General features: G+C 45.6%; 1 protein-coding gene across 2 annotated transcripts in view; it reads right to left on the bottom strand.

Moving 5' to 3' along the window:
- Window positions 1-23,901, bottom strand: part of SDR42E2 (short chain dehydrogenase/reductase family 42E, member 2) — a 130,712-nt gene that overhangs the window by 50,214 nt on the left and 56,597 nt on the right. The window contains exons 4-7 of one of the 2 annotated variants that reach the window (XM_040440585.1): window positions 19,032-19,382; window positions 18,839-18,934; window positions 1,190-1,247; window positions 456-574 (exon numbers count right to left, since the gene is read on the bottom strand). In XM_040440585.1, coding sequence (XP_040296519.1) covers window positions 456-574; window positions 1,190-1,247; window positions 18,839-18,934; window positions 19,032-19,355 — 597 coding nt within the window. In that variant the 5' untranslated portion in view covers window positions 19,356-19,382. Of the gene's footprint in view, window positions 1-455; window positions 575-1,189; window positions 1,248-18,838; window positions 18,935-19,031; window positions 19,388-23,901 lie in introns of both variants that reach the window. The other variant, XM_040440583.1, reaches the window with a different exon arrangement.

Genomic DNA, 23,901 nt, shown 5'->3' with positions numbered 1-23,901 from the left:
ATCTCTGCAACTCCTCCAGAGTGACCTCTTGGCTGCTTCTCTAATTAGTGCTCTTCTTGCCTGGGCGGTCAGTTCAGGTGGAGGGCTATGTCTTTGTAGATTTGCAGTTGTGCCATACTCTTTCCATTTTTGAATGATGGATGCTCATGGGATGTTCAGACCTTGGGATATTTTTTTATAGCCTAACCCTGCTTTACACTTCTCCAAATTTATCCCTGACCTGTCTGGTGTGTTCCTTGGTCCTCATGATGCTGTTTGATCACTAATGTTCACTAACAAACCTCTGAGGCCTTCACAGAACAGCTGTAGTTATACTGAGAATAAATTACACACAGGTGGACTCTATTTACTAATTGCTGCCATTAGGTGTTATAATCCTGGCTATATACCCAAAAACGAGCTGTCTACAGCTGTGCATAGACATGTGCCCTAGTGGCATGCCATGCAATTATTACCTTTTCCAGGGGATAATAGGTTGTTGTTTCCTCAGTACCATCTTCTATGTTGTCGCCACCAAACACCACATTAACAGTACTCGTGTATACAAGTCTGGGGATGTTTCTATGAATGCACACTGCAGGGAGAGATGAGATCATAATTGCACTGATAATAGGAAGTACCTGATTATCATTCCATTCCTGGTATAATTTACACTGGAATAAAGAACCAGCCAGCCCTCTTTTCAAGCATTGTGTCCTTCCAACTTTTATTTTGATTCCTCAATAATCATATAACATCAAAGATCCCAAGGTCAGAGTTCCCCAACTCCAGCCCACCTGCTGGTCATGATTTAAGAATGTCCCACAGAATGAATACCTTTGGTAATTCCTCATCAGTGGACACTAATTATATCACCTGCTCAATACTAAGGAAATCCTGAAAACGTCAAGGGCAGGTGGTCCCTGAGGACTGGACTTGAGGAACACTGCTCTATTTCACAGCTAAACGGTGGAGATTGTTGAGAGTTTTAGATTAATTTAAGGCAGCTCACGTCTATGCACCAGGAGACAAAGCCTCCTAGAGATGGGAGAGCGATCTTGCTGAGGATTAGGGACCAAGGCTTGTGGGGTGCTTTCTGAAACCCTCACCTTGAGCACCAAGTCATCTTGTCCCTCACCTGAATTCATATGATATGCTTCCCATACAACCACAGTAATGATGGGGACACCGCATTACAGAAGTAACTTACCATCAATGACAACTTGTGTTCCTCCAACGTTTATGGATTCAATTTGTTTCGTCTGCAGCTAAAACACAGAAATGGTTGATATTTTGTAAGATTTCCATAAATCTATTCCACTGACTTAAAGCTTTTTTCCTATATATTATGCCAAAATTGTGGGACACAAGGTTTTGTTCATATTAGATTAAAACTGTAATTGCACATAAGGAGCTGTAAGCTTTATGGATGAAAAATAGCCTGGGTGGTGATAAATTTGTACACGGGAAAAAGAGACGGATACAAGCTTCGCAAAATGTTCTGATACCATAGTGCTTTCAGGAAAGTCATAGAGGCTTCTTAAAAAGGGCCCCCAGTGGGACTATAATGGTGTCATTCACCATGTCCCAAAAACAGCCTCAGGACAGAAATGTCCGACTTAACCCCTTAAAGACCGGGCATATTACCATTTTTACATTTTGGATTTTTCGTCCCCACGTTCCAACAGCCATAACTTTTTTATTTTTCCATTCACATAGCTATATGAGGGTTTTTTTTTGCGGAACAAGATGCATTTTTTAATGCCACCATTTAATTTACCATGTCTTGTATTAGAAAACGGGAAACAAATTCTTTGTTTAGCAAAATAAGAAAAATAAAACACAATTCTGGCAAGGTTTTTCGGGTTTTGACTAGTGATGAGCAGCATAGGCAAAATTCAAATTCGTGATATTTCGCTAATTTTTGGCCAAATATTTGCCATAAATTAGCAAATTCGAGAATTTGTGATCTCCAGTCATTGTTTATTTGATTGTGAAAATCGGCAATGTAATATATTCGTGATAAATTTGCGATTAGAATATTCAACACTATATTCTAAATATTCACAAATTCTCGAAGTGGCGATATTCGCTATTAAAATTTGCGATTCGAATATTCACACTCAACACTAGTTTTGACATCACAGCGTTCACAGTGTACTAAAAATGACCTGACGTCCTTATTCTGTGGCTCAATATGAATGCGGCGATACCAAACTTGAATATTGTTTACTACTTTAAAAAAATAAAAACCTTTGGAAAAATCTAAATTTTCTTTGCATTGCTATATTCTGACAACCATAACTTTTTTTATATTTGGGTCTACAGAGCTGTTTGAGAGAAAGAAACTGTAGGTAGTTTTTGTAGTATGTAAGACGTTATTCAATTTTTTGGGGGGGACAAGATGACAAAAAATGGCAAATCGCGTGTTTTTCAATTTTTTCCGTTACAGTGTTCACCGCACAGGATTTTTTTTTCTATATTTTAATAGTTCAGACATTTTCAATTGCGGCGATACCTAATATATTGGTGTTTTTAAAATCTTTTTAAAACTTTTTTCACATTTTTTTTTATAACTATTAGCCGCCTTAGGGGCCTTGTACATGGGATTTTTTGATCACCTCTCCTATTACCCCTAATAGAGATCTATTAAGGTAAATAGGATTTTTACACTCTCCATTCTCATAGCTCAGTATGGAGAATGCCATGCCAGGCCTGGATCGCTTCAGCAGGGTCTAGGCTGCCATAGCAACCGATCGGAGCCCCGCAATTTCACTGCTGGGGCTCCGATCGGAAGGAAGAGGGAGCCGCACCAGAGGAGTTAAATAACAGGGGCAGCGCGATCGCCGCTTCCTTTCAGTGCAGACGGGTGACGGCTATATGATACAGCCAGTACCCGACGTGTATGGAGCGGGCCAGCTGCAGAGGCCCGCTCCATGCACGTGCAGATGCATAACACCGTATATATACGGTGTCATGGGTTTGGGGTTAAAGATGGACCAAATGTATCAAACATTATGTGACATTTGATACATTTGGTACAAATTGCAGCAATGCAGACTCCTACAAAAATGACTTTAAAACTTCTCATTATGAAAAAGCTGGGCAAGTAAGGACCCCCAGCTTTACTGCGTATACTCTGAATCCACAAAACAGGAGCCACCGCAAGATTTAGATCAACTTTAGATTATATATCTCTGCAGTAAGAACATCTATCAAGTCAGTGTAGGTCAGGGATCAGCAACCTCCTGTACTTCAGCTGTTGTGAAACTACAATTCCAAGCATGCTCCATTAATTTCTATGTGAGTTCTTAGAAGAGCAGAGCAAGTATGCATGCTAGGAGTTGTATTTTCTCAACAGCTGGGGTGCCGGAGGTTGCCTACCCCTGGTGTAGATGTTATTAGGGAACGAACACCAATACTTTTCATCCAGGCGGCTCCAAGAACTTCATTTGCATAAAGAGTGTGGCATAAAGACCATCTTTTTAATATTGTATTGCTAAGAGCAACACCGATATATTGGGTAAGGGGCCATTCAGACGGCCGTATGAATGGGTCCACACCCGTTCTGCAATTTTACGGAACGGGCACGGACCCATTCATTTCAATAGGGCTGCAAAAGATGCGGACAGCACACCTTGTGCTGTCCACATCTGTGGTTCCGTTCTGCGGCTCCGCGTAAAGGATAGATAGAGCATGTCCTATTCTTGTTCACAATTGCGGACAAGAATAGGCATTTTCTATCATGGTTGTGGCCATGTGCGTTCCGCACACGGCCAGTATCTGTGTTTTGCGGATCCGCAAAACACTACGGCCATCTGAATGAGGCCTAACATGGAGTTAAATTGGGTGGAGCAGCCAAAATACCAACCTCAGAACACCTGTGCTTCTAGGGATTGTGTTGTTTTAGGCCTCATGCACACGGCCGTTGCCCAGCCGTGTTCATATTGCGGCCCGAAAACAGTGGGTCTGCAATATGCAGACACCGGCCGTGTGCTCCCCGCATCACGGATGCGGACCCATTAGATTGAATGAGGCCGTGTGCATGAGACCTTATACAGAAGTTACAAAAGAAAGATACAATTATCCTGCCTTTTAAACAACTTATGATAACTGTTTCTTATGAAATAAGAAGATACAAATAGCTACAAACTGAAATAGTGGAGATGGTATGAATATGAATACCCTCACTATACGTCAGTAACAATCTCTAGTCTCATAACACTCTGAAGAGTACGAGATATATGTAACCAACAGGGGATCCTACCCTTAAATAGCATCTCATATATCATCCCTCCGGCTCCTGGGCAATGGTTTCTCTATTTTCGGCTTCGTAGCTTTGTCTCCTTCCTGTTACCTGGTATGTAGATGCGCCTTGGGTTATCTGACTTCGAGAAACTCTGTGTAGCAGGCAGTATGCCCCGACATGCCATCTCACTGCTCTACGCTGTGATGAACCCTGGGGAGTCTGGGGGCTCTGTCACTGACCCCATTCACACCAAGCTTAAATATATGACCGATTGGGAGGCTGAACTGGGTTCCTTGTACACTATCAACCAGTGGAAAAGGTCATTACTTTTCACCCACGCTTTGTCGATATCTTGCAATTTACATGGTACAGGACCCCGGTTAAACTCCATCAATTTTATCCAGCAGTACTTACTACTTGTTGGAGGTGCTCATCGGGTGTTGGCATATGTTGCATATCTGGTGGGAATGTCCGGGGGGTTGCATATCTATGGGATGAACTCTTCTCCCTTCATAACCATATATATGGAACTAATGTGGTTGCATCGCCTACCATTGCCCTATTGTCAATTTTCCCTGGTCGTGTGGCTCAAGTTAAAAAGGGGTCCCTACGTTTGTTTGTATTAGCTGTAAAACAAATCATTCCACGTAAGTGGAGATCGACCGAGAGCTTGGAAATGTCACGGAAGGTGTACAGCAAACTAGAAGACACAAAAGGAAGATCCGGCTGACTGGATCCAAAACTAAGGAACCAAAGGGATAGCCCTGCAACAGACCTGGCTCTCTCCCTAAACTGCTCAGCCTATGCAAAATTCTCAATGGTAGAAGATCGCATATCCTCGTACCTCGACTGAATAACCCCTGAACACCCTATAATAGTGAGGGGACACGACCACCGGCTCCCTACACTTGCTACGGAGGGAGTCAGGGTCTCCTGGGATCCAGCAAACAGGAAAATACAAATGAATAAACAAAACTTATCTGTAGAAGACTCAGTAGTAGCATCCAGCATGCATATACTCCAGGAAGTTGTATAAACCGCAAAGTGATGCAGTATGGGAAGGAATTTAAAGGGATGCAATCAGTGCAACTACATGACAGCTGAGAGAGGCTAACGCGATGAGAAAATGAAAGCAAAACAAAAGGAACCTCAAGAAGGAGGTTCTGAAGGACGTCTGTCAGAGCTTCTCAGATGTCTGGTGGTGACAGTACCCCTCCTTCTACGAGTGGACTCTGGACACTCAGAGCCCACCTTCTTAGGATGGGACCTATGGAAAGCCCTGATGAGACGAGTGGCCTTAATGTCCGTCACTGGGACCCACATCCTCTCCTCAGGACCATAACCCTCCCAATGAACGAGGTACTGGAGAGAACCGCGGACAACACGAGAATCCACAATCCTAGAGACCTGAAATTCAAGATTACCATCAACCACCTCGGAGGAGGCAAAGACGAGGGTACAATGGGTTGGACATAAGGTTTTAATAAGGACTTATAAAAAAAATTATGGATCTTCCAAGTCTGAGGAAGATCAAGACGGTAGGCAACAGGATTGATGACGGACAAGATTTTGTAAGGCCCAATAAACTTAGGACCCAACTTCCAGGAGGGAACCTTCAATTTGATATTCTTAGTAGACAACCACACCAGATCACCAACATTCAGGTCCGTACCAGGCACACGTCTCTTATCCGCCACACGCTTATATCTCTCACTCATGCTCTTTAGATTATCCTGAATCTTTTGCCAAATCGATGACAAAGACGAGGAGAATCTGTCCTCATCAGGTAAACCAGAAGACCCCTCTCCAGAGAATGTCCCAAACTGCGGATGAAACCCATATGCACCAAAAAATGGTGACTTATCAGAGGACTCCTGACGACTGTTATTTAAAGCAAACTCAGCAAGGGACAAAAAAGAACACCAATCCTCCTGATTCTCCGCCACAAAACAACGCAGATCTGTCCCCAGATTCTGATTGACGCGCTCTGTCTGACCATTCGACTGCGGGTGGAAAGCAGAAGAGAATGACAACCGAACCCCCAAGCGAGAACAGAAAGCCTTCCAGAATCTGGAAACAAACTGTGTGCCCCTATCAGAGACAATGTCTGAAGGAATACCATGCAATTTGACAATGTGATCAATAAATGCCTGCGCCAGCGTCTTAGCATTGGGCAAGCCAGGAAAAGGAATGAAATGCACCATTTTGTTAAAACGGTCCACCACCACCAGAATCACAGTCTTCCTCGAGGAACGAGGCAGGTCCGTAATGAAGTCCACGGACAGATGTGTCCAAGGACGGGAAGGAATGGGTAACGGAAGGAGAGGACCTGATGGCCGTGAATGAGGGACCTTGGCACGAGCGCAGGTCTCGCAGGCTGCCACAAAACCCTCAACCGACTTACGAAGCGCCGGCCACCAGAATCTCTGAGCGATGAGATCCACTGTGGCTCTTGCCCTCGGGTGCCCAGCAAGGACAGTATCGTGGTGCTCCTTAAAAATCTTGTGTCTTAAAGCGAGAGGCACAAACAACCTCCCAGGAGGACAAAGATCAGGAGCCTCTGACTGGGCTACCTGAACCTCTGCCTCCAATTCAGGATAAAAAGCAGAGACCACCACACCTTCAGCCAAAATGGGACCCGGGTCTTCAAAATTCCCACCTCCCGGAAAACAACGTGACAGGGCATCCGCCTTCACATTCTTAACCCCAGGGCGGAAGGTGACAACAAAATTAAACCTTGAAAAGAACAAAGACCATCTGGCCTGTCTCGGGTTCAGACGCTTGGCTGACTCCAAGTAGGCCAGATTCTTATGGTCAGTAAACACGGTAATAGGGTGTCTGGCTCCCTCTAGCCAATGGCGCCATTCCTCAAAAGCTAACTTGATGGCCAACAACTCCCTATCTCCCACATCGTAATTTCTCTCTGCGGAGGAGAGTTTCTTCGAGAAAAAGGCACACGGTCGCCATTTGGCAGGAGAGGGACCCTGAGACAAGACCGCACCCACACCCACCTCAGAAGCATCAACCTCAACTATGAAGGGCAGAGAGACATCAGGTTGTACCAAGATGGGAGCGGAAGCAAAACTCTCCTTGATATTAGAAAAGGCCCTACGCGCCTCTACCGACCAGGAGGAAAAATCTACCCCCTTTCTAGTCATATCGGTGAGTGGTTTAACAACAGAGGAATAATTCAAAATAAACTTCCTGTAATAATTGGCAAAACCCAGAAAACGCATCAGCACCTTCTGATTCTCAGGAAGCTCCCACTCAAGCACAGCGCGGACCTTCTCAGGGTCCATGCGAAAACCAGAAGCGGAGAGAAGAAACCCCAGAAATTGAATTTCTGGAACCGCAAACACACATTTTTCCAGTTTAGCGTACAATTTATTCTCCTGCAGGATGAGCAAGACCTTCCTTATGAGTTTTGAAATCAGGAGAAAAAAATCAAAATGTCATCCAGATACACTAATACAAATTTCCCCATTAAATGATAAAAAATGCTGTTCACAAAATGCTGAAAGACGGCTGGAGCATTCATCAAACCAAAAGGCATAACCAAATTCTCAAAATGGCCCTCAGGGGTATTGAAGGCCGTCTTCCATTCGTCTCCTTCTCTGACCCTGACCAGGTTGTATGCCCCTCTTAGATCCAATTTGGAAAAAACTTTAGCCCCCACAATCTGGTTAAACAGGTCCGGGATCAGAGGAAGCGGATAAGGGTCACGAATTGTGATACTGTTCAGCTCCCTGAAATCCAGACATGGTCTTAAAGAACCATCTTTTTTCTTAACAAAGAAAAAACCAGCGGCAACAAGTGACTTCGAGGGTCGTATGTGTCCCTTTCTCAGACTCTCAGATATAAGCACGCATAGCGACCCTTTCAGGTTGGGAGAGATTGTATAAACGAGATTTAGGCAGCTTGGCGCCTGGGGTGAGATTAATAGGGCAATCGTACTCCCTGTGAGGGGGCAATTCCTGAACACCACTCAGAAAACACATCCGAAAATTCAGAGAGGAAAGATGGTACAGTCTTAGTAGAAACCTCTGAAACAGATGTCGTGAGGCAATTCTCTCTGCAAAAGTCACTCCAACTATTTATTTGCCTCGCTTGCCAATCAATGGTGGGGTTATGTTTAGTGAGCCAGGGTAGCCCCAACACTAGAGGAGTAGACAACCCGTTTAGGACGAAACATGACACATCCTCAACATGAGTATCACCCACAATCAAACGGATATTGTGAACTATGCCCTTTAACGATTTCTGAGAAAGTGGAACGGAATCAATAGCAAAAACAGGTATATCCTTTCCCAAAGTGCATACCTGGAAACCATGAGTTATAGCAAATTGATTATCAATAAGATTGACAGCTGCTCCACTATCTACAAAAATCTCACAAAAAATATTCTTGCTCTCTAGCACCACCCTGGCAGGTAGGACAAAACGGGAACTACAAGCAAACGGAAAACCTTCAATTTCCGCATCAACCTTGCCAATAGTAACAGATGGAACGTTTTTAGAGGATTTTTTTCTTTTTGTTTCTTTATTACTCTCAAAAAACTGCCTGAATCTCCTAGAGGGACAAACATTTGCCAAATGATTTATACCTCCACAACAGAAATAAACCTTCCCATGAGAGCTGAATCCTCTATTGTCAGAGGCAAGCAAACCCAGCTGCATGGGCTCCTGCTCAGAAAGGATTGAGAGCGACTGAGACCCCTGTGCACTGAATGAGACCGCCGCACTGTCCTTGGACTGAGTATGACAGGAAGGAGTGATCTCTCCTCTCTCTCTAAGACGCCTGTCAATACGAACGGCCCGAGACATGGCAGAGTCCAAGGAGGTAGGTCTCTCATGAAAGGCAAATGCATCTTTCAATCCCTCTGAAAGACCATGGCAAAATTGACTTCGGAGTGCAGCATCATTCCAACCAGTATCAGCTGCCCATCTCCGAAATTCTGAACAATATATCTCTGCGGACTGTTTACCCTGGCATAAAAGACGTAATCTAGACTCAGCCAGAGCAATACGATCCGGATCATCATATATCTGACCCAGGGCTAAATAAAATTCATCCGTTGAACAGAGGGGCCGTGCCCCCACCGGCAGCGAAAAAGCCCAGGACTGAGCGTTATCCCTGAGCAGCGAGATGATGATCCCCACCCTCTGCTCCTCATCACCAGAGGAATGGGGAAGTAGGCGAAAATGGAGTTTGCAAGCCTCTCTAAAACGAACAAAATTCTCACTACCCCCGGAGAACGTATCCGGGAGCGAGATCTTAGGCTCAGAACAAACTCCATGAACGCAAGCTGAACCAGTCACCTGAAACTGCGAAACAGTTTTACGGAGATCTGCTACCTCCAATGAAAGACCCTGCATGTGTTCAGTCAAAAGTGAAACCGGATCCATGCTTGAGACGGTTTTGGCGGTTTATAATGTCACGGAAGGTGTACAGCAAACTAGAAGACACAAAAGGAAGATCCGGCTGACTGGATCCAAAACTAAGGAACCAAAGGGATAGCCCTGCAACAGACCTGGCTCTCTCCCTAAACTGCTCAGCCTATGCAAAATTCTCAATGGTAGAAGATCGCATCTCCTCGTACCTCGATGTCATGGTCTTATCTTCTTGCTGTTCTCCTTCGTTTGACATGTGCTGGCGGCCATCTTGGTTTCTGGGTTTCTTGTAGCCTTCCACCCTGCGGCTCCTCCTTCCCACTGGGAGGAGCTGGATGCCTAGCTCATATATATAGGAGGTCTGTGGCTTCAGTTCCTTGCTTGGTCCTCCTGTGTTCACATGCTTCTAAGACTGCTGCTGCTTCTGGTTCCTGATCCTGGCTTCGTCTGACTACCCTGCTGGTTCCTGATCCTGGCTTCGTCTGACTACCCTGCTGGTTCCTGATCCTGGCTTCGTCTGACTACCCTTCTGGTTCCTGATCCTGGCTTCGTCTGACTACCCTGCTGGTTCCTGATCCTGGCTTCGTCTGACTACCCTGCTGGTTCCTGATCCTGGCTTCGTCTGACTACCCTTCTGGTTCCTGATCTCTGGCCTCTCAAAGACTCTGCTTCGGTTTCACCATTCGTTTGGACTTTTGCTTTACAGCTTTATTTTCAATAAAGCCTTCTTATTTTCACTTATCTCTTGTTGTACGTCTGGTTCATGGTTCCGTGACATTAGGACCAAGCCATGAGTTCTGACGGTACAGGGCCATCCTCGCTACCCATGCTGGTTGCCAGACTTGATCAGCAGGATCACCTGTTGGGTCGGTTCGCTGTGGCGTTGCAAACCCTGCTTGAACGCACGGCTCATTTCGCTCCCGTTGCCGATGGGTCGGTTGTCGCTCCTACTGCCGCTCCGGTTGTTGCGCCAGAGTCTACCCCGACACCTGTTGTTGCGCCTGCGGTGTTTCGGGGTATGACCGGTTCTGCCCCTCTTCCACAGCGCTTTGGGGGAGAGCCAACTCAGTGCCGAGGTTTCCTTAACCAGGTGGGCATTTATTTCGAGTTGCTGCCACATGCCTTTCCTACTGAGAGATCAAAGGTGGGCTTCTTGATCTCGCTGCTCTCGGACAAGGCCTTGGCCTGGGCCAGCCCTTTATGGGAGAACAACAATCCGGTGGTTGCCGAGTTTTCCGGTTTTGTTGCTTCTCTTCGGAAGGTATTCGATGTGCCGGCTCGTGCTGCCTCTGCTGCGAAGCTCCTTATGTCCATCAGACAGGGTTCACGATCCGTAGCTGAATACGCCATTGAGTTTCGTACCCTGGCAGCAGAGGTGGGCTGGAATAATGAGGCTCTGGTCGCTGCTTTCTCTCATGGTCTCTCGGATGCCTTGAAGGATGAGGTTGCAGCTAAGGACCTACCAGTGGAGCTCGAGTCTCTTATTTCTTTCCTGATTTTGATTGACACCAGACTCAGGGAGAGACCTTCCTTTAAGCAGAGCCTGCGGAGGTCTTCTAACAGATTGGCGCCTACGTTTGCTGTCCCACCCGTGCCTCCCTCTCCTCCCACGCCTCCTGGGGATGACTTGTCTGGGGGTGAACCCATGCAGCTGGGGTTTGCTCGCCTGTCCGAGGGGGAGAGGGTACTCCGGAGACGCGAGGGTCGATGCATGTACTGTGGTCTCGGTGGGCATTTTCGGTTGGCATGTCCGAACCGTCCGGGAAACGCTCGTACCTGAGATCCTGTCGGGGGCAGATCTTGGGTGGAGTCTCCTCGTCCCCGGTTTCCCGTGTTGACAAACCACTGATCACTGTTGTCCTCTCCTGGGTCGGGGGCTCGGTGACGACCCAGGCGTTGGTGGACTCTGGTGCTGGTGGTTTGTTCATTGATAGTGTGTTCGCTGCCGCCAATTCCATTCCTCTGCAGGCTCGAGGTTCCCCACTGGCTCTTGAGGCGATAGACGGCAGACCCCTTCTGTCGTCACACGTGACTCATGAGACCCTTCCAGTGGGGATAGCCATTGGTGCCGTTCACAGAGAGTCGGTCTGTCTCCAGGTTATTTCGTCTCCACACTACTCGGTGGTCTTGGGGTACCCCTGGCTCCAGAAGCATAATCCGACTTTCGATTGGAGATCGGCCGAGATCCTCTCGTGGTCACCGCAGTGTGGGGCTAGTTGCATCCATGGGTCTGTCAAGTTGCTGTGTACTTCCTCGGACTCTCTGTTGCCTCCTGAATACGAGGAGTACCGGGATGTATTCGATAAGGTGCGCGCGGTTGCCCTACCTCCGCACTGCCCATACGATTGTGCCATAGAGTTACAACCTGGTGCCGTTCCTCCTCGTGGCAAAGTCTATCCACTGTCGGTAGCGGAGAATGAGGCCATGGAGGAGTACGTGAGGGAGGCGCTTTCACGCGGACACATTCGCAAATCCTCGTCCCCGGCAGGGGCTGGATTTTTCTTTGTGAAAAAGAAGGGCGGTGAGTTGAGGCCTTGCATCGATTACAGGGGTCTCAATCGCATCACGATCAAGAACGCTTACCCGATACCCTTGATTTCCGAGCTGTTCGATCGCCTTAAAGGGGCCACGGTCTTTACCAAACTCGACCTGAGGGCGGCATATAACCTGGTAAGGATCAAGGCGGGCGATGAGTGGAAGACCGCGTTTAACACCAGGACCGGTCATTATGAATCCTTGGTTATGCCCTTTGGGTTGTGCAATGCGCCCGCAGTCTTTCAGGAATTCATCAACGATGTTTTCCGTGACCTGTTGCAGCAGTGTGTGGTGGTCTATTTGGATGACATCTTGGTATATTCTGAATCCATGGAGGCCCACATTCTGGATGTCAGACGAGTGTTGCAACGGTTACGAGAGAACAAGCTGTTCGGTAAGCTTGAGAAATGCGAATTTCACCGATCCCAGGTAACCTTCTTAGGTTACATCATTTCCGCTGAGGGGTTCTCCATGGATCCTGAGAAGGTTTCGGCTGTCTTACAGTGGCCCCAGCCCAGTGGTCTTCGTTCCCTGCAGCGCTTTTTGGGCTTCGCCAATTATTATCGGAAGTTCATCAGGGACTTTTCCATGCTGGCCAAGCCTCTCGCGGATCTGACCAGGAAGGGCAGTAATTCCCAGGTCGGGCCGCTCGAGGCCATCCGAGCTTTTGAGGCCCTAAAGTCCGCTTTTGTGTTGGCTCCGATTCTGTCGCATCCCAACCCTGGGTTGCCCTTTGTCCTCGAGGTGGACGCGTCTGAGACGGGAGTAGGCGCCCTTCTGTCTCAGCGTAGAACACCAGAGGGTCCTCTGCTTCCTTGTGGGTTTTACTCCCGGAAACTGTCTTCCGCGGAGTGCAACTATCAGATTGGTGACAGGGAGTTATTGGCCATCGTGCAGGCCCTTAAAGAATGGAGGCACTTGCTCGAGGGTTCGGTGGTTCCGGTTCTCATCCTGACGGACCATAAGAATCTGACCTACCTTTCTGAGGCCAAGAGATTGACACCACGTCAGGCCAGATGGGCTCTGTTCTTGTCACGTTTTAATTACGTGGTCTCCTACCTACCCGGTTCCAAGAACATCAGGGCGGATGTCCTATCACGGCAGTACTCCGAGCTGTCCAGGGAGGAGTCGATTCCGACTTCGGTCATACCTCCGAATCAGATCCTGGCCGCCATTCGCACCAGCCTGACCTCTCCCCTGGGTGAGCAGATTTTGGCGGCTCAATCTGGTGCTCCCCCTGGGAGACCCAACGGCAGATGTTTTGTGCCTGAGGAGTTGCGCACTCGGTTGTTGCGAACCTACCATAACTCCAAGACCGCGGGGCATCCTGGAAAGAATCAGCTGTCCTGGGCTGTTTCACGTCTGTTCTGGTGGCCTTCCCTACGTTCCGACATCGCCGCATATGTAGCGGCATGCTCCGTTTGTGCCCAGAGTAAGTCCCCTCGGCACCTTCCGTTGGGCCTTCTGCAACCCATAGCCACCGGGGAGCGCCCATGGTCACACCTGGGGATGGATTTCATTGTGGACCTCCCTGCATCCCGAGGCCATACGGTCATTCTCATGATTGTGGATCGGTTTTCCAAAATGTGCCACTGTGTTCCTCTCAAGAAGTTACCCTCTGCACAAGAGTTGGCCACGATTTTTGCCAGGGAGGTCTTCCGGTTGCACGGTTTGCCCAAGGAGATTGTGTCGGATCGGGGGTGTCAGTTTGTGTCCAGGTTCTGGCGCGCCTTTTGCTCCCAGTTGGGGATTCATCTCTCCTTCTCCTCGGCCTACCACCCTCAGTCCAATGGGGCCGCAGAACGATCCAATCAGGCCTTGGAGCAATTCCTTCGTTGCTATGTCTCCGATCACCAAGACAATTGGGTTGACCTTCTGCCTTGGGCTGAGTTTGCCAGGAACACGGCGGTGAACTCTTCCTCTGGGACGTCTCCCTTCATGGCCAATTATGGGTTCCAACCTGCCGTGTTACCGGAGGTATTCTCTCCCCAGGATATTCCGGCTGTGGAGGATCACCTTTCCGTCCTACGTGCTTCTTGGGTACAGATCCAGAAGTCCCTTGAGGCCTCTGCGCAGCGCCAGAGACTCCAGGCTGATCGCAGACGAGCGCCTGCTCCTTCCTACCAGGTCGGAGACCGTGTATGGTTGTCCACCCGCAACCTCAACCTTCGAGTGCCCACTCCCAAGCTGGCGCCTCGCTTTGTTGGTCCCTTCCGAGTGCTTCGCAGGGTAAACCCGGTAGCCTATGCCCTTGCGCTTCCTCCTGGCATGCGGATCTCTAACGTGTTTCATGTCTCCCTGTTGAAGCCACTGGTGTGTAATCGTTTCACTTCCTCGGTTCCTCGGCCTCGTCCGGTCCGAGTGGGCAATCATGAGGAGTATGAGGTGAGCAATATCCTGGACTCACGCCTGGTCCGCGGTCGGGTGCAGTTTTTGGTCCATTGGCGTGGTTATGGTCCAGAGGAGCGTTCCTGGGTTCCCTCCGCAGATGTCCATGCTCCTGCCTTGCTCCGAGCCTTCCACGCACGCTTCCCTCAGAAACCGTTTTTTGCTCCGCGGAGGAGGGGCCCTTGAGGGGGAGGTACTGTCATGGTCTTACCTTCTTGCTGTTCTCCTTCGTTTGACATGTGCTGGCGGCCATCTTGGTTTCTGGGTTTCTTGTAGCCTTCCACCCTGCGGCTCCTCCTTCCCACTGGGAGGAGCTGGATGCCTAGCTCATATATATAGGAGGTCTGTGGCTTCAGTTCCTTGCTTGGTCCTCCTGTGTTCACATGCTTCTAAGACTGCTGCTGCTTCTGGTTCCTGATCCTGGCTTCGTCTGACTACCCTGCTGGTTCCTGATCCTGGCTTCGTCTGACTACCCTGCTGGTTCCTGATCCTGGCTTCGTCTGACTACCCTTCTGGTTCCTGATCCTGGCTTCGTCTGACTACCCTGCTGGTTCCTGATCCTGGCTTCGTCTGACTACCCTGCTGGTTCCTGATCCTGGCTTCGTCTGACTACCCTTCTGGTTCCTGATCTCTGGCCTCTCAAAGACTCTGCTTTGGTTTCACCATTCGTTTGGACTTTTGCTTTACAGCTTTATTTTCAATAAAGCCTTCTTATTTTCACTTATCTCTTGTTGTACGTCTGGTTCATGGTTCCGTGACACTCGACTGAATAACCCCTGAACACCCTATAATAGTGAGGGGACACGACCACCGGCTCCCTACACTTGATACGGAGGGAGTCAGGGTCTCCTGGGATCCAGCAAACAGGAAAATACAAATGAATAAACAAAACTTATCTGTAGAAGACTCAGTAGTAGCATCCAGCATGCATATACTCCAGGAAGTTGTATAAACCGCAAAGTGATGCAGTATGGGAAGGGATTTAAAGGGATGCAATCAGTGCAACTACATGACAGCTGAGAGAGGCTAACGAGATGAGAAAATGAAAGCAAAACAAAAGGAACCTCAAGGAGGAGGTTCTGAAGGACGTCTGTCAGAGCTTCTCAGATGTCTGGTGGTGACAGGAAAGGTCTCAATGGGTCAATGCTCTTGACTCCCTGGTGCATATGGAGGAATTGGGCGCTGCGGACCGCAACGCTTCTTTGGCCTTTTTTCGGGTCTGGGATCCCTGGAATCAGTTTCGCTCTTCAGTTGCGTTCTCGACTTGGGTAGCTTCTAGTATTTTACCCTCAGATACCTCTTGAGTTGTTTGACTGGACTCCTGACATACAGATGCTCCCCTCCCTTCCCCTTCCCTCTGCTGATCCTTCTGTGTTTCCTCCCCTCGTCGTGTGTATTTTAGTCTGTTTATGTGTTCACCGGATTCTTTGTTCTTTTCCTTTATTAGAGATATATACTAAATGTATACATTGCGAGACCACCTGCATATTATCTGTCTTTTACTTTCTTTTGTTTCGATGCACGAAACAGGTGGATTAGTATTGAAACTATACCTTATATCCGATGTGTGATGCTCAATCCATTTCACACCTTTTTGGTGTAGTTTGCTACATATACCTACCTTAATAAAAAGTTTTTAAACCATAACACTCCGAAGATATAATAATTATATAAAATATAACTAAATGCAATATGAGCTTTTTAATATCTCAAAGAGCACTTTTTGTTCTACATTATTTTTAACAATTGAACAATAAAAGTAAATTTTTATATGTTGTGGGGATTTGCTCTTGTAGACAGGCTTGCAGACGCAGTACAGAGGCAATGACAACGTCTTTAACTTAAACAGTGCAGTGTTTTATTCACACAGACGTAAAGTGACAAAATAACAAGTTCAAGGAAAAACAGTCACCTTGAGTCTGGTGTTTATTCACACCAGACTGCAGCACATAAGTCCATGAATGAAGCAGTAGTCCACGTGCTTTTGTCCGCAAACAATGTAGCATGCCTTAATCCCAGTCCAAACTCTCAGGCTCCAACACCGAGACTGACAGAGCTCCACTGTCAGATGGAAGATAATCCACACAGCTGAACATGCTGGCTGGGTTTTTATATCCCAGCCCAAAACCCGGCCTGGAACCGTGGGGAACAGCCACCCACCCTGCTCTTTGGCTGCTCCCAATAAGAACCGGCCCGGATCGGCTTTACAGCCATACTAACAGCTGAAGTGTCAGACTGCAATTGCAAAACTGACACTTCAGGGAAAAATCTGTTTCTTACCTAACCGAGGCCAGGAACCTCAGTGACACGTATCTTCCGTCAATGACGGCCCCTTGTTCCTTCTTACGTACCTCCCCCCTTTTGTTCAACCCTGAGGGGATGAACACTTGCCAGACAGTGTACGCGGGACAGGGCATCCGCGTTTCCCTGTAACCTGCCTGCCCTGTGTTCCATGGAAAACGTAAAGTTTTGCAAAGACAAGAACCATCTGGTGGCCCGAGCATTACTCTCTTTGGCTTGGCTCATCCATTTGAGAGGGGAGTGGTCAGTCACCAGAAGGAACCTTCTCCCCAAAAGATAATAGCGGAGAGACTCGAGTGCCCACTTGATTGCCAGGCACTCTCTCTCCACTATACTGTACCTAGTCTCGGCTGGGGTGAGCTTTCGGCTGAGGAAGACAACGGGATGCTCCTCCCCGTCAATATCTTGAGACAGTACAGCACCGAGACCTACCTCGGAGGCATCGGTCTGGACTATAAACTCCCTTTTGAAGTTGGGCATCACCAAAACCGGGGACCCACACAGGGCCAACTGCAAAGCGGAGAAAGCCTTTTTCGCCTGCTCATTCCAGTGGACCATCACTGACTTGCGTCCCTTCAAAAGGCCTGTTAATGGTGCGGCGACTGTAGCAAAATTGGGGACAAACCTCATATAGTACCCCACCATACCCAGGAACGACTTTACTTGCCGAGTAGTGACAGGACGGTGCCAATTCCTAATTGCCTCAATTTTGTTCACCTGAGGTTTGATCATTCCGCGCCCAATTACATACCCCAGGTACTTGGTCTCTTCTAACCCTATTGAGCACTTTTTTGGGTTAGCGGTTAAGCCAGCCTTCCTAAGGGAGTCCACTACAGCCTGTACTTTAGGTAAGTGACTCTCCCAGTCGGTGCTATGGACAACGATGTCGTCCAGGTACGCCGAAGCGTATCGACGATGTGGACGGAGTACAATATCCATTAGCCTTTGAAACGTGGCGGGAGCTCCATGTAGACCAAAGGGTAATACCTTGTACTGATACAGCCCCTCTGGAGTGACAAAAGCCATTTTGTTCTTTGGCATCCTCCGTCAAGGGTACCTGCCAGTACCCTTTGGTGAGGTCCAACACAGGAAAATACCGGGCTTGGCCCAACTTTTCAATAAGCTCATCCACTCGGGGCATGGGATACGCGTCAAACTTGGACACCTCATTAAGTTTGCGGAAGTCATTACAGAACCGCAATGTCCTGTCTGGCTTGGGTATTAATACTATCGGACTGGCCCACTCACTTTTTGACTCCTCGATGACACCCAACTGTCATCGAGGCACCCATAAGTCCTTGAATGAAGCAGTAGTCGATGTGCTTTTGTCCGCAAACAATGTAGCATGCCTTAATCCCAGCCCAAACTCTCAGGCTCCAACACCGAGACTGACAGAGCTCTACTGTCAGATGGAGGATAATCCACACAGCTGAACATGCTGGCTGGGTTTTTATATCCCAGCCCAAAACCCGGCCTGGAACCGTGGGGAACAGCCACCCACCCTGCTCTTTGGCTGCTCCCAATAAGAACCGGCCCGGATCAGCTTTACAGCCATACTAACAGCTGAAGTGTCAGACTGCAATTGCAAAACTGACACTTCAGGGAAAAATCTGGTTCTTACCTCACCGAGGCCAGGAACCTCGGTGACACGTATCTTCCGTCAATGACGGCTCCTTGTCCCTTCTTACAATGTTAATAGGCCAGAAACAGAATTATGATAGCCTATTGCTATTGTAAATGAATATATTATTATATTATTCTAGAAAATACATGCAAGCTGCAGGAGCCAATAGGACAAAATTTTGAAGTGCAATAAAAAATTATGTTTACCCCAAAATACATGCAATTAAATAAATAATAATGTGAAGGTGTCTACTGGCATCTAACAAAATGAGAAGTTAGTTCTTTTTTCATATTATAGTGTGAACACATAGAGTATTGAATGCAATAAATTATAATTATAAGAAATTTTGTAGAAAAGTAACTTTCACCCACTTGTTGATATCCTGACATTCCAAAGGAAGCTGCATGGAAAACGCAATCAACTCCTTCACAAATGTCATACAGTGCATCATAATCCCGGATGTCACCCTGAAATGCAGACAATACTTTTTGGCTACAGAACGCAGGAAACTTCTTGGGTCTTCATAATTGTATGTCATATTAGTAAGGTTACAACTGAATTTACCTCTACGAATGTAGCACGACTTGGAACCTCCCAGTCTGGCTTGTGTATATCAAAAAAAATAACAGTATAGCCCAACTTTGCAAGAGCTAATCCAAGGTTGTGTCCCATATAGCCTGCACCACCGGTGACCAGCACTTTAGTTAACTTCCTTGTGCCTGGGTGTACACTTGGCATACAGCAGACTCTGCTTTGGTGGGGTACCACACCATTGGTCCGTACAGTTCTAAGGGGTAGAGTGTTCCTTATACATTCCGAACACCTTTCTTCTTTTTTTAAACGTTTTCTTAGATCTTCAGGTTCACATACAGATGTAGTTTCCCTCATGATGAGAATTGTGTAAAGGTTTTCAGTGAAACCTGATTAGAATAAGACTTGAATGAATTAAAATTTTAGACAATTCATAAAATTTTGCCATTAGAAAGGGTTTCTTTGGGAATTAAGAAATAAAAAATACTTAAATATTACTTTATTATAAATATATTCCCAAATACCTTTCATTAGTTGTAACGGCTCATTTTGTCTAGGGAGCAATCATCAGGGGTAATAAAATGGCCACTGTCCTATAAGTGCACACAAAACCTGTCCTAATCAGACAGGAGGACAACTTACTTCAGAACACTGAGCAAAAGAGCGGCCTCATCCTCCTCTCTGCTCTGCTTGCCAGGGATTATGGTCCTGAATACAGCTGATAAGATCTTCAACTGAATTTCTATAGGAATGGAGTTCATGAGGAGACATGAAGTACAAAGGACAGACTGTCATACTCCCACCTCCTGTCTGTGCTTCATGTCTCCTCATGAACTCCATTCCTATATAAACTGAGCTGAGGATCTTATCAGTTATATTCAGGACCATAATCCCTGGCAGGCAGACTAGAGAAGAGGATGAGGCAGCTCTTTACCTTAGTGTTATTATTAGAACAGGTTTTCTGTGTACTAATAGGACAGCGGCCATTTTATTCCTTCTGATTGCTCCCCAGACAAAATTAGCCATTATAACTAATGAAAGGTATTTGGGAATATATTTAGAATAAAGTAATACTTAAGTATTTTCATTTTCTTAATTCCCGGAGAGCTCCTTTAATACAATATAGGAGGAAAAGCAAAGAGGATTTCAACCAATGGGTCCTTCAGGAGAAGCAAGAGTTCCAGTTCTTTGAGGAAAAACTAAAACAAATTCTATGGAAACCTGGTTTTACCCTGATTAGTTCATTTAGGATAAAATTAAAGAGACATTCTGGTCAAAGCATTTATTTCCTATCCACCAGACAGGTGAGTAATGCTAGTTCACTGGGGTATACTGGAAGTATAAAGGACAGGGGAGAACACAGGATAAGTGAGAACTGATAATCTATCACAACTATCACCACTAGAACACCCTGCTCATCACTGATTATAGTATAAGGACAGGAGAGAACACAGGAGAAGGGAGAACTGATTATCACCACTAGAACACCCTGCTTATCACTGCTTATAGTATAAGGACAGGAGAGAACACAGGAGAGATGATAACTGATTATCTATCACCACTAGAACACCCTGCTTATCACTGATTATAGTATAAAGACAGAAGAGAACATGTGAGAAATGAGGACTGATTATCTATCACCAGTAGAACACCATGCTCTATCACTGTTTTTGATAAATAAAGGCCTTATGGCAGATTTACTCAGAATATATATATATATATATATATATATACAGTACAGACCAAAAGTTTGGACATACCTTCTCATTCAAAGAGTTTTCTTTATTTTCATGACTATGAAGGCATCAAAACTATGAATTAACACATGTGGAATTATATACATAACAAACAAGTGTGAAACAACTGAAAATATGTCATATTCTAGGTTCTTCAAAGTAGCCACCTTTTGCTTTGATTACTGATTTGCACACTCTTGGCATTCTCTTAAAGAGCTTCAAGAGGTAGTCCCCTGAAATGGTTTTCACTTCACAGGTGTGCCCTGTCAGGTTTAATAAGTGGGATTTCTTGCCTTATAAATGGGGTTGGGACCATCAGTTGCGTTGAGGAGAAGTCAGGTGGATACACAGCTGATAGTCCTACTGAATAGACTGTTAGAATTGGTATTGTGGCAAGAAAAAAGCAGCTAAGTAAAGAAAAACGAGTGGCCATCATTACTTTAAGAAATGAAGGCCAGTCAGCCGAAAAATTGGGAAAACTTTGAAAGTAAGGGCTATTTGACCATGAAGGAGAGTGATGGGGTGCTGCGCCAGATTACCTGGCCTCCACAGTCACCGGACCTGAACCCAATCGAGATGGTTTGGGGTGAGCTGGACCGCAGAGTGAAGGAAAAAGGGCCAACAAGTGTTAAGCATCTCTGGGAACTTCTTCAAGACTGTTGGAAGACCATTTCAGGGGACTACCTCTTGAAGCTCATCAAGAGAATGCCAAGAGTGTGCAAAGCAGTAATCAAAGCAAAAGGTGGCTACTTTGAAGAACCTAGAATATGACATATTTTCAGTTGTTTCACACTTGTTTGTTATGTATATAATTCCACATGTGTTAATTCATAGTTTTGATGCCTTCATAGTCATGAAAATAAAGAAAACTCTTTGAATGAGAAGGTGTGTCCAAACTTTTGGTCTGTACTGTATATATATATATATATATATATATTCATTTTTTTTGCTTACCTGTATTTAGCGGTGCCTATCAACAGGACTGCTGGACATGAAAACTAACCAACTCACCTGTAGAGGAGTTCAGCAGTGAAATATACCTGTAATGCTTTTTATTAAGACCAGAATTAGGAGGAGTCTGCATCCATTGCAGATAATTAGGGAGAAGAGAATTTAGTATAACTCAATAACTACACACACCCAGCCCAGGGATTCTAATAATGTTAGAATGCAGGTTGTAATATCACAGTCTCAATTTATCACGTTATATTTTCACATGTGAATAATAGAAATTTAACCCCTTAAGGATACAGCCCCATTTCACCTTAAGGACCAGGCCATTTTTTGCAAATCTGACCAGTGTCACTTTAAGTGCTGATAACTTTAAAACGCTTTTACTTACCCAGGCCGTTCTGAGATTGTTTTTTCGTCACATATTGTACTTCATGACACTGCTAAAGTTGGGTCAAAAAAGTTAATTTTTTTCATAAAAAAATACCAAAATTACCAAAGATTTGGAAAAATTTGCACATTTCAAAGTTTCAGTTTCTCTACTTCTGTAATACATAGTAATACCCCCAAAAATTGTGATGACTTTACATTCCCCATATGTCTACTTCATGTTTGTATCATTTTGGGAATGATATTTTATTTTTTGGGGATGTTACATAGCTTAGAAGTTTAGAAGCAAATTTTGAAATTTTTCTGAAATTTTCCAAATCCCACTTTTTATGGACCAGTTCAGGTCTGAAGTCACTTTGTGAGGCTTACATAATTGAAACCTTCCAAAAATGACCCCATTTTAGAAACTACACCCCTCAAGGTATTCAAAACTGATTTTACAAACTTTGTTAACCCTTTAGGTCTTCCACAAGACTTCATGGCAAATGGACATAAAATTTAAGAATTTAGATTTCTTGGAAAATTTTCCAATATAATCAATTTTTTCCAGGAACAAAGCAGTGGTTAACTGCCAAACAAAACTCAATATGGGTTTCCCTGATTCTGTAGTTTGCAGAAACACCCCATATGTGGTCGTAAACTACTGTTTGGCCAAATGGGAGGACATAGAAGAAGGTGAACGCCATATGGTTTTTGCAAGGCAGATTTTGCAGGACTGGTTTTGTTTATACCATGTCCCATTTCAAGCCCCCCGTTGCACCCATAGAATAGAAATTTCAAAAAAGTGACTCCATCTAAGAAAGTACACCCCTCAAGGTATTCAAAACTGGGTTTACAAACTTTGTTAACCCTTTAGGTGTTCCACAAGAGTTAATGGCAGATGGAGAAACAATTTAGGAATTTCTATTTTTTGGAAAATTTTCCATTTTAACCCATTTTTTCCAGTAATCAAGTAAGGGTTAACTGCCAAACAAAACTCAATATGGGTTGCCCTGATTCTGCAGTTTGCAAAAACACCCCATATGTGGTCCTAAACTACTGTTTGGCCAAACGGGAGGACATAGAAGGAGGGGAACGCCATATGGGTTTTGGAAGGCAGATTTTGCAGGACTGGTTTTGTTTATACTATGTTCCATTTCAAGCCCCCCATTGCACCCCTAGAATAGAAATTCCAAAAAAGTGACTCCATCTAAGAAAGTACACCCCTCAAGGTATTCAAAACTGGGTTTAAAAACTTTGTTAACCCTTTAGGTGTTCCACAAGAGTTAGTGGCAGATGGAGAAACAATTTTGGAATTTCTATTTTTTGGAAAATTTTCCATTTTAACCCTTACTTTATTACTGGAAAAAATGGGTTAACAGCCAAACAAAACTCAATATGGGTTGCCCTGATTCTGTAGTTTGCAGAAACACCCCATATGTGGTCGTAAACTACTATTTGGCTAAACGGCAGGACATAGAAGAAGGGGAACGCCATATGGTTTTTGGAAGGCAGATTTTGCTGTACTGGTTTATTTACACCATGTACCCTTTCAAGCCCCCTGACGCACCCCTAGAGTAGAAACTCCATAAAAGTGACCCCATCTAGGAAACTACGGGATAAGGTGGTTGTTTGGGGACTATTTTAGGGTAAATATGATTTTTGGTTTCTCTATATTACACTTTTTTGAGGCAAGGTAACAAAAAATTTAAATTCTAAAATAGTTTCTACATTCGCTATTTAGTTTTGTGGAACACCTAAAGGGTTAACAAAGTTTGTAAAGTAACTTATCATTTTAGGAACCCCAAAAAATTATTTTAGTATCTCCATAGCCTGGGAGCTATTTT

Source organism: Bufo bufo, chromosome 7 (genome assembly GCF_905171765.1).
Source record: "Bufo bufo chromosome 7, aBufBuf1.1, whole genome shotgun sequence".
In the NCBI taxonomy this organism is placed as follows: Eukaryota; Metazoa; Chordata; class Amphibia; order Anura; family Bufonidae; genus Bufo; species Bufo bufo.
Note: the sequence above shows the minus strand (reverse complement) of the source record. Positions and strands in the feature narration are given on the sequence as shown.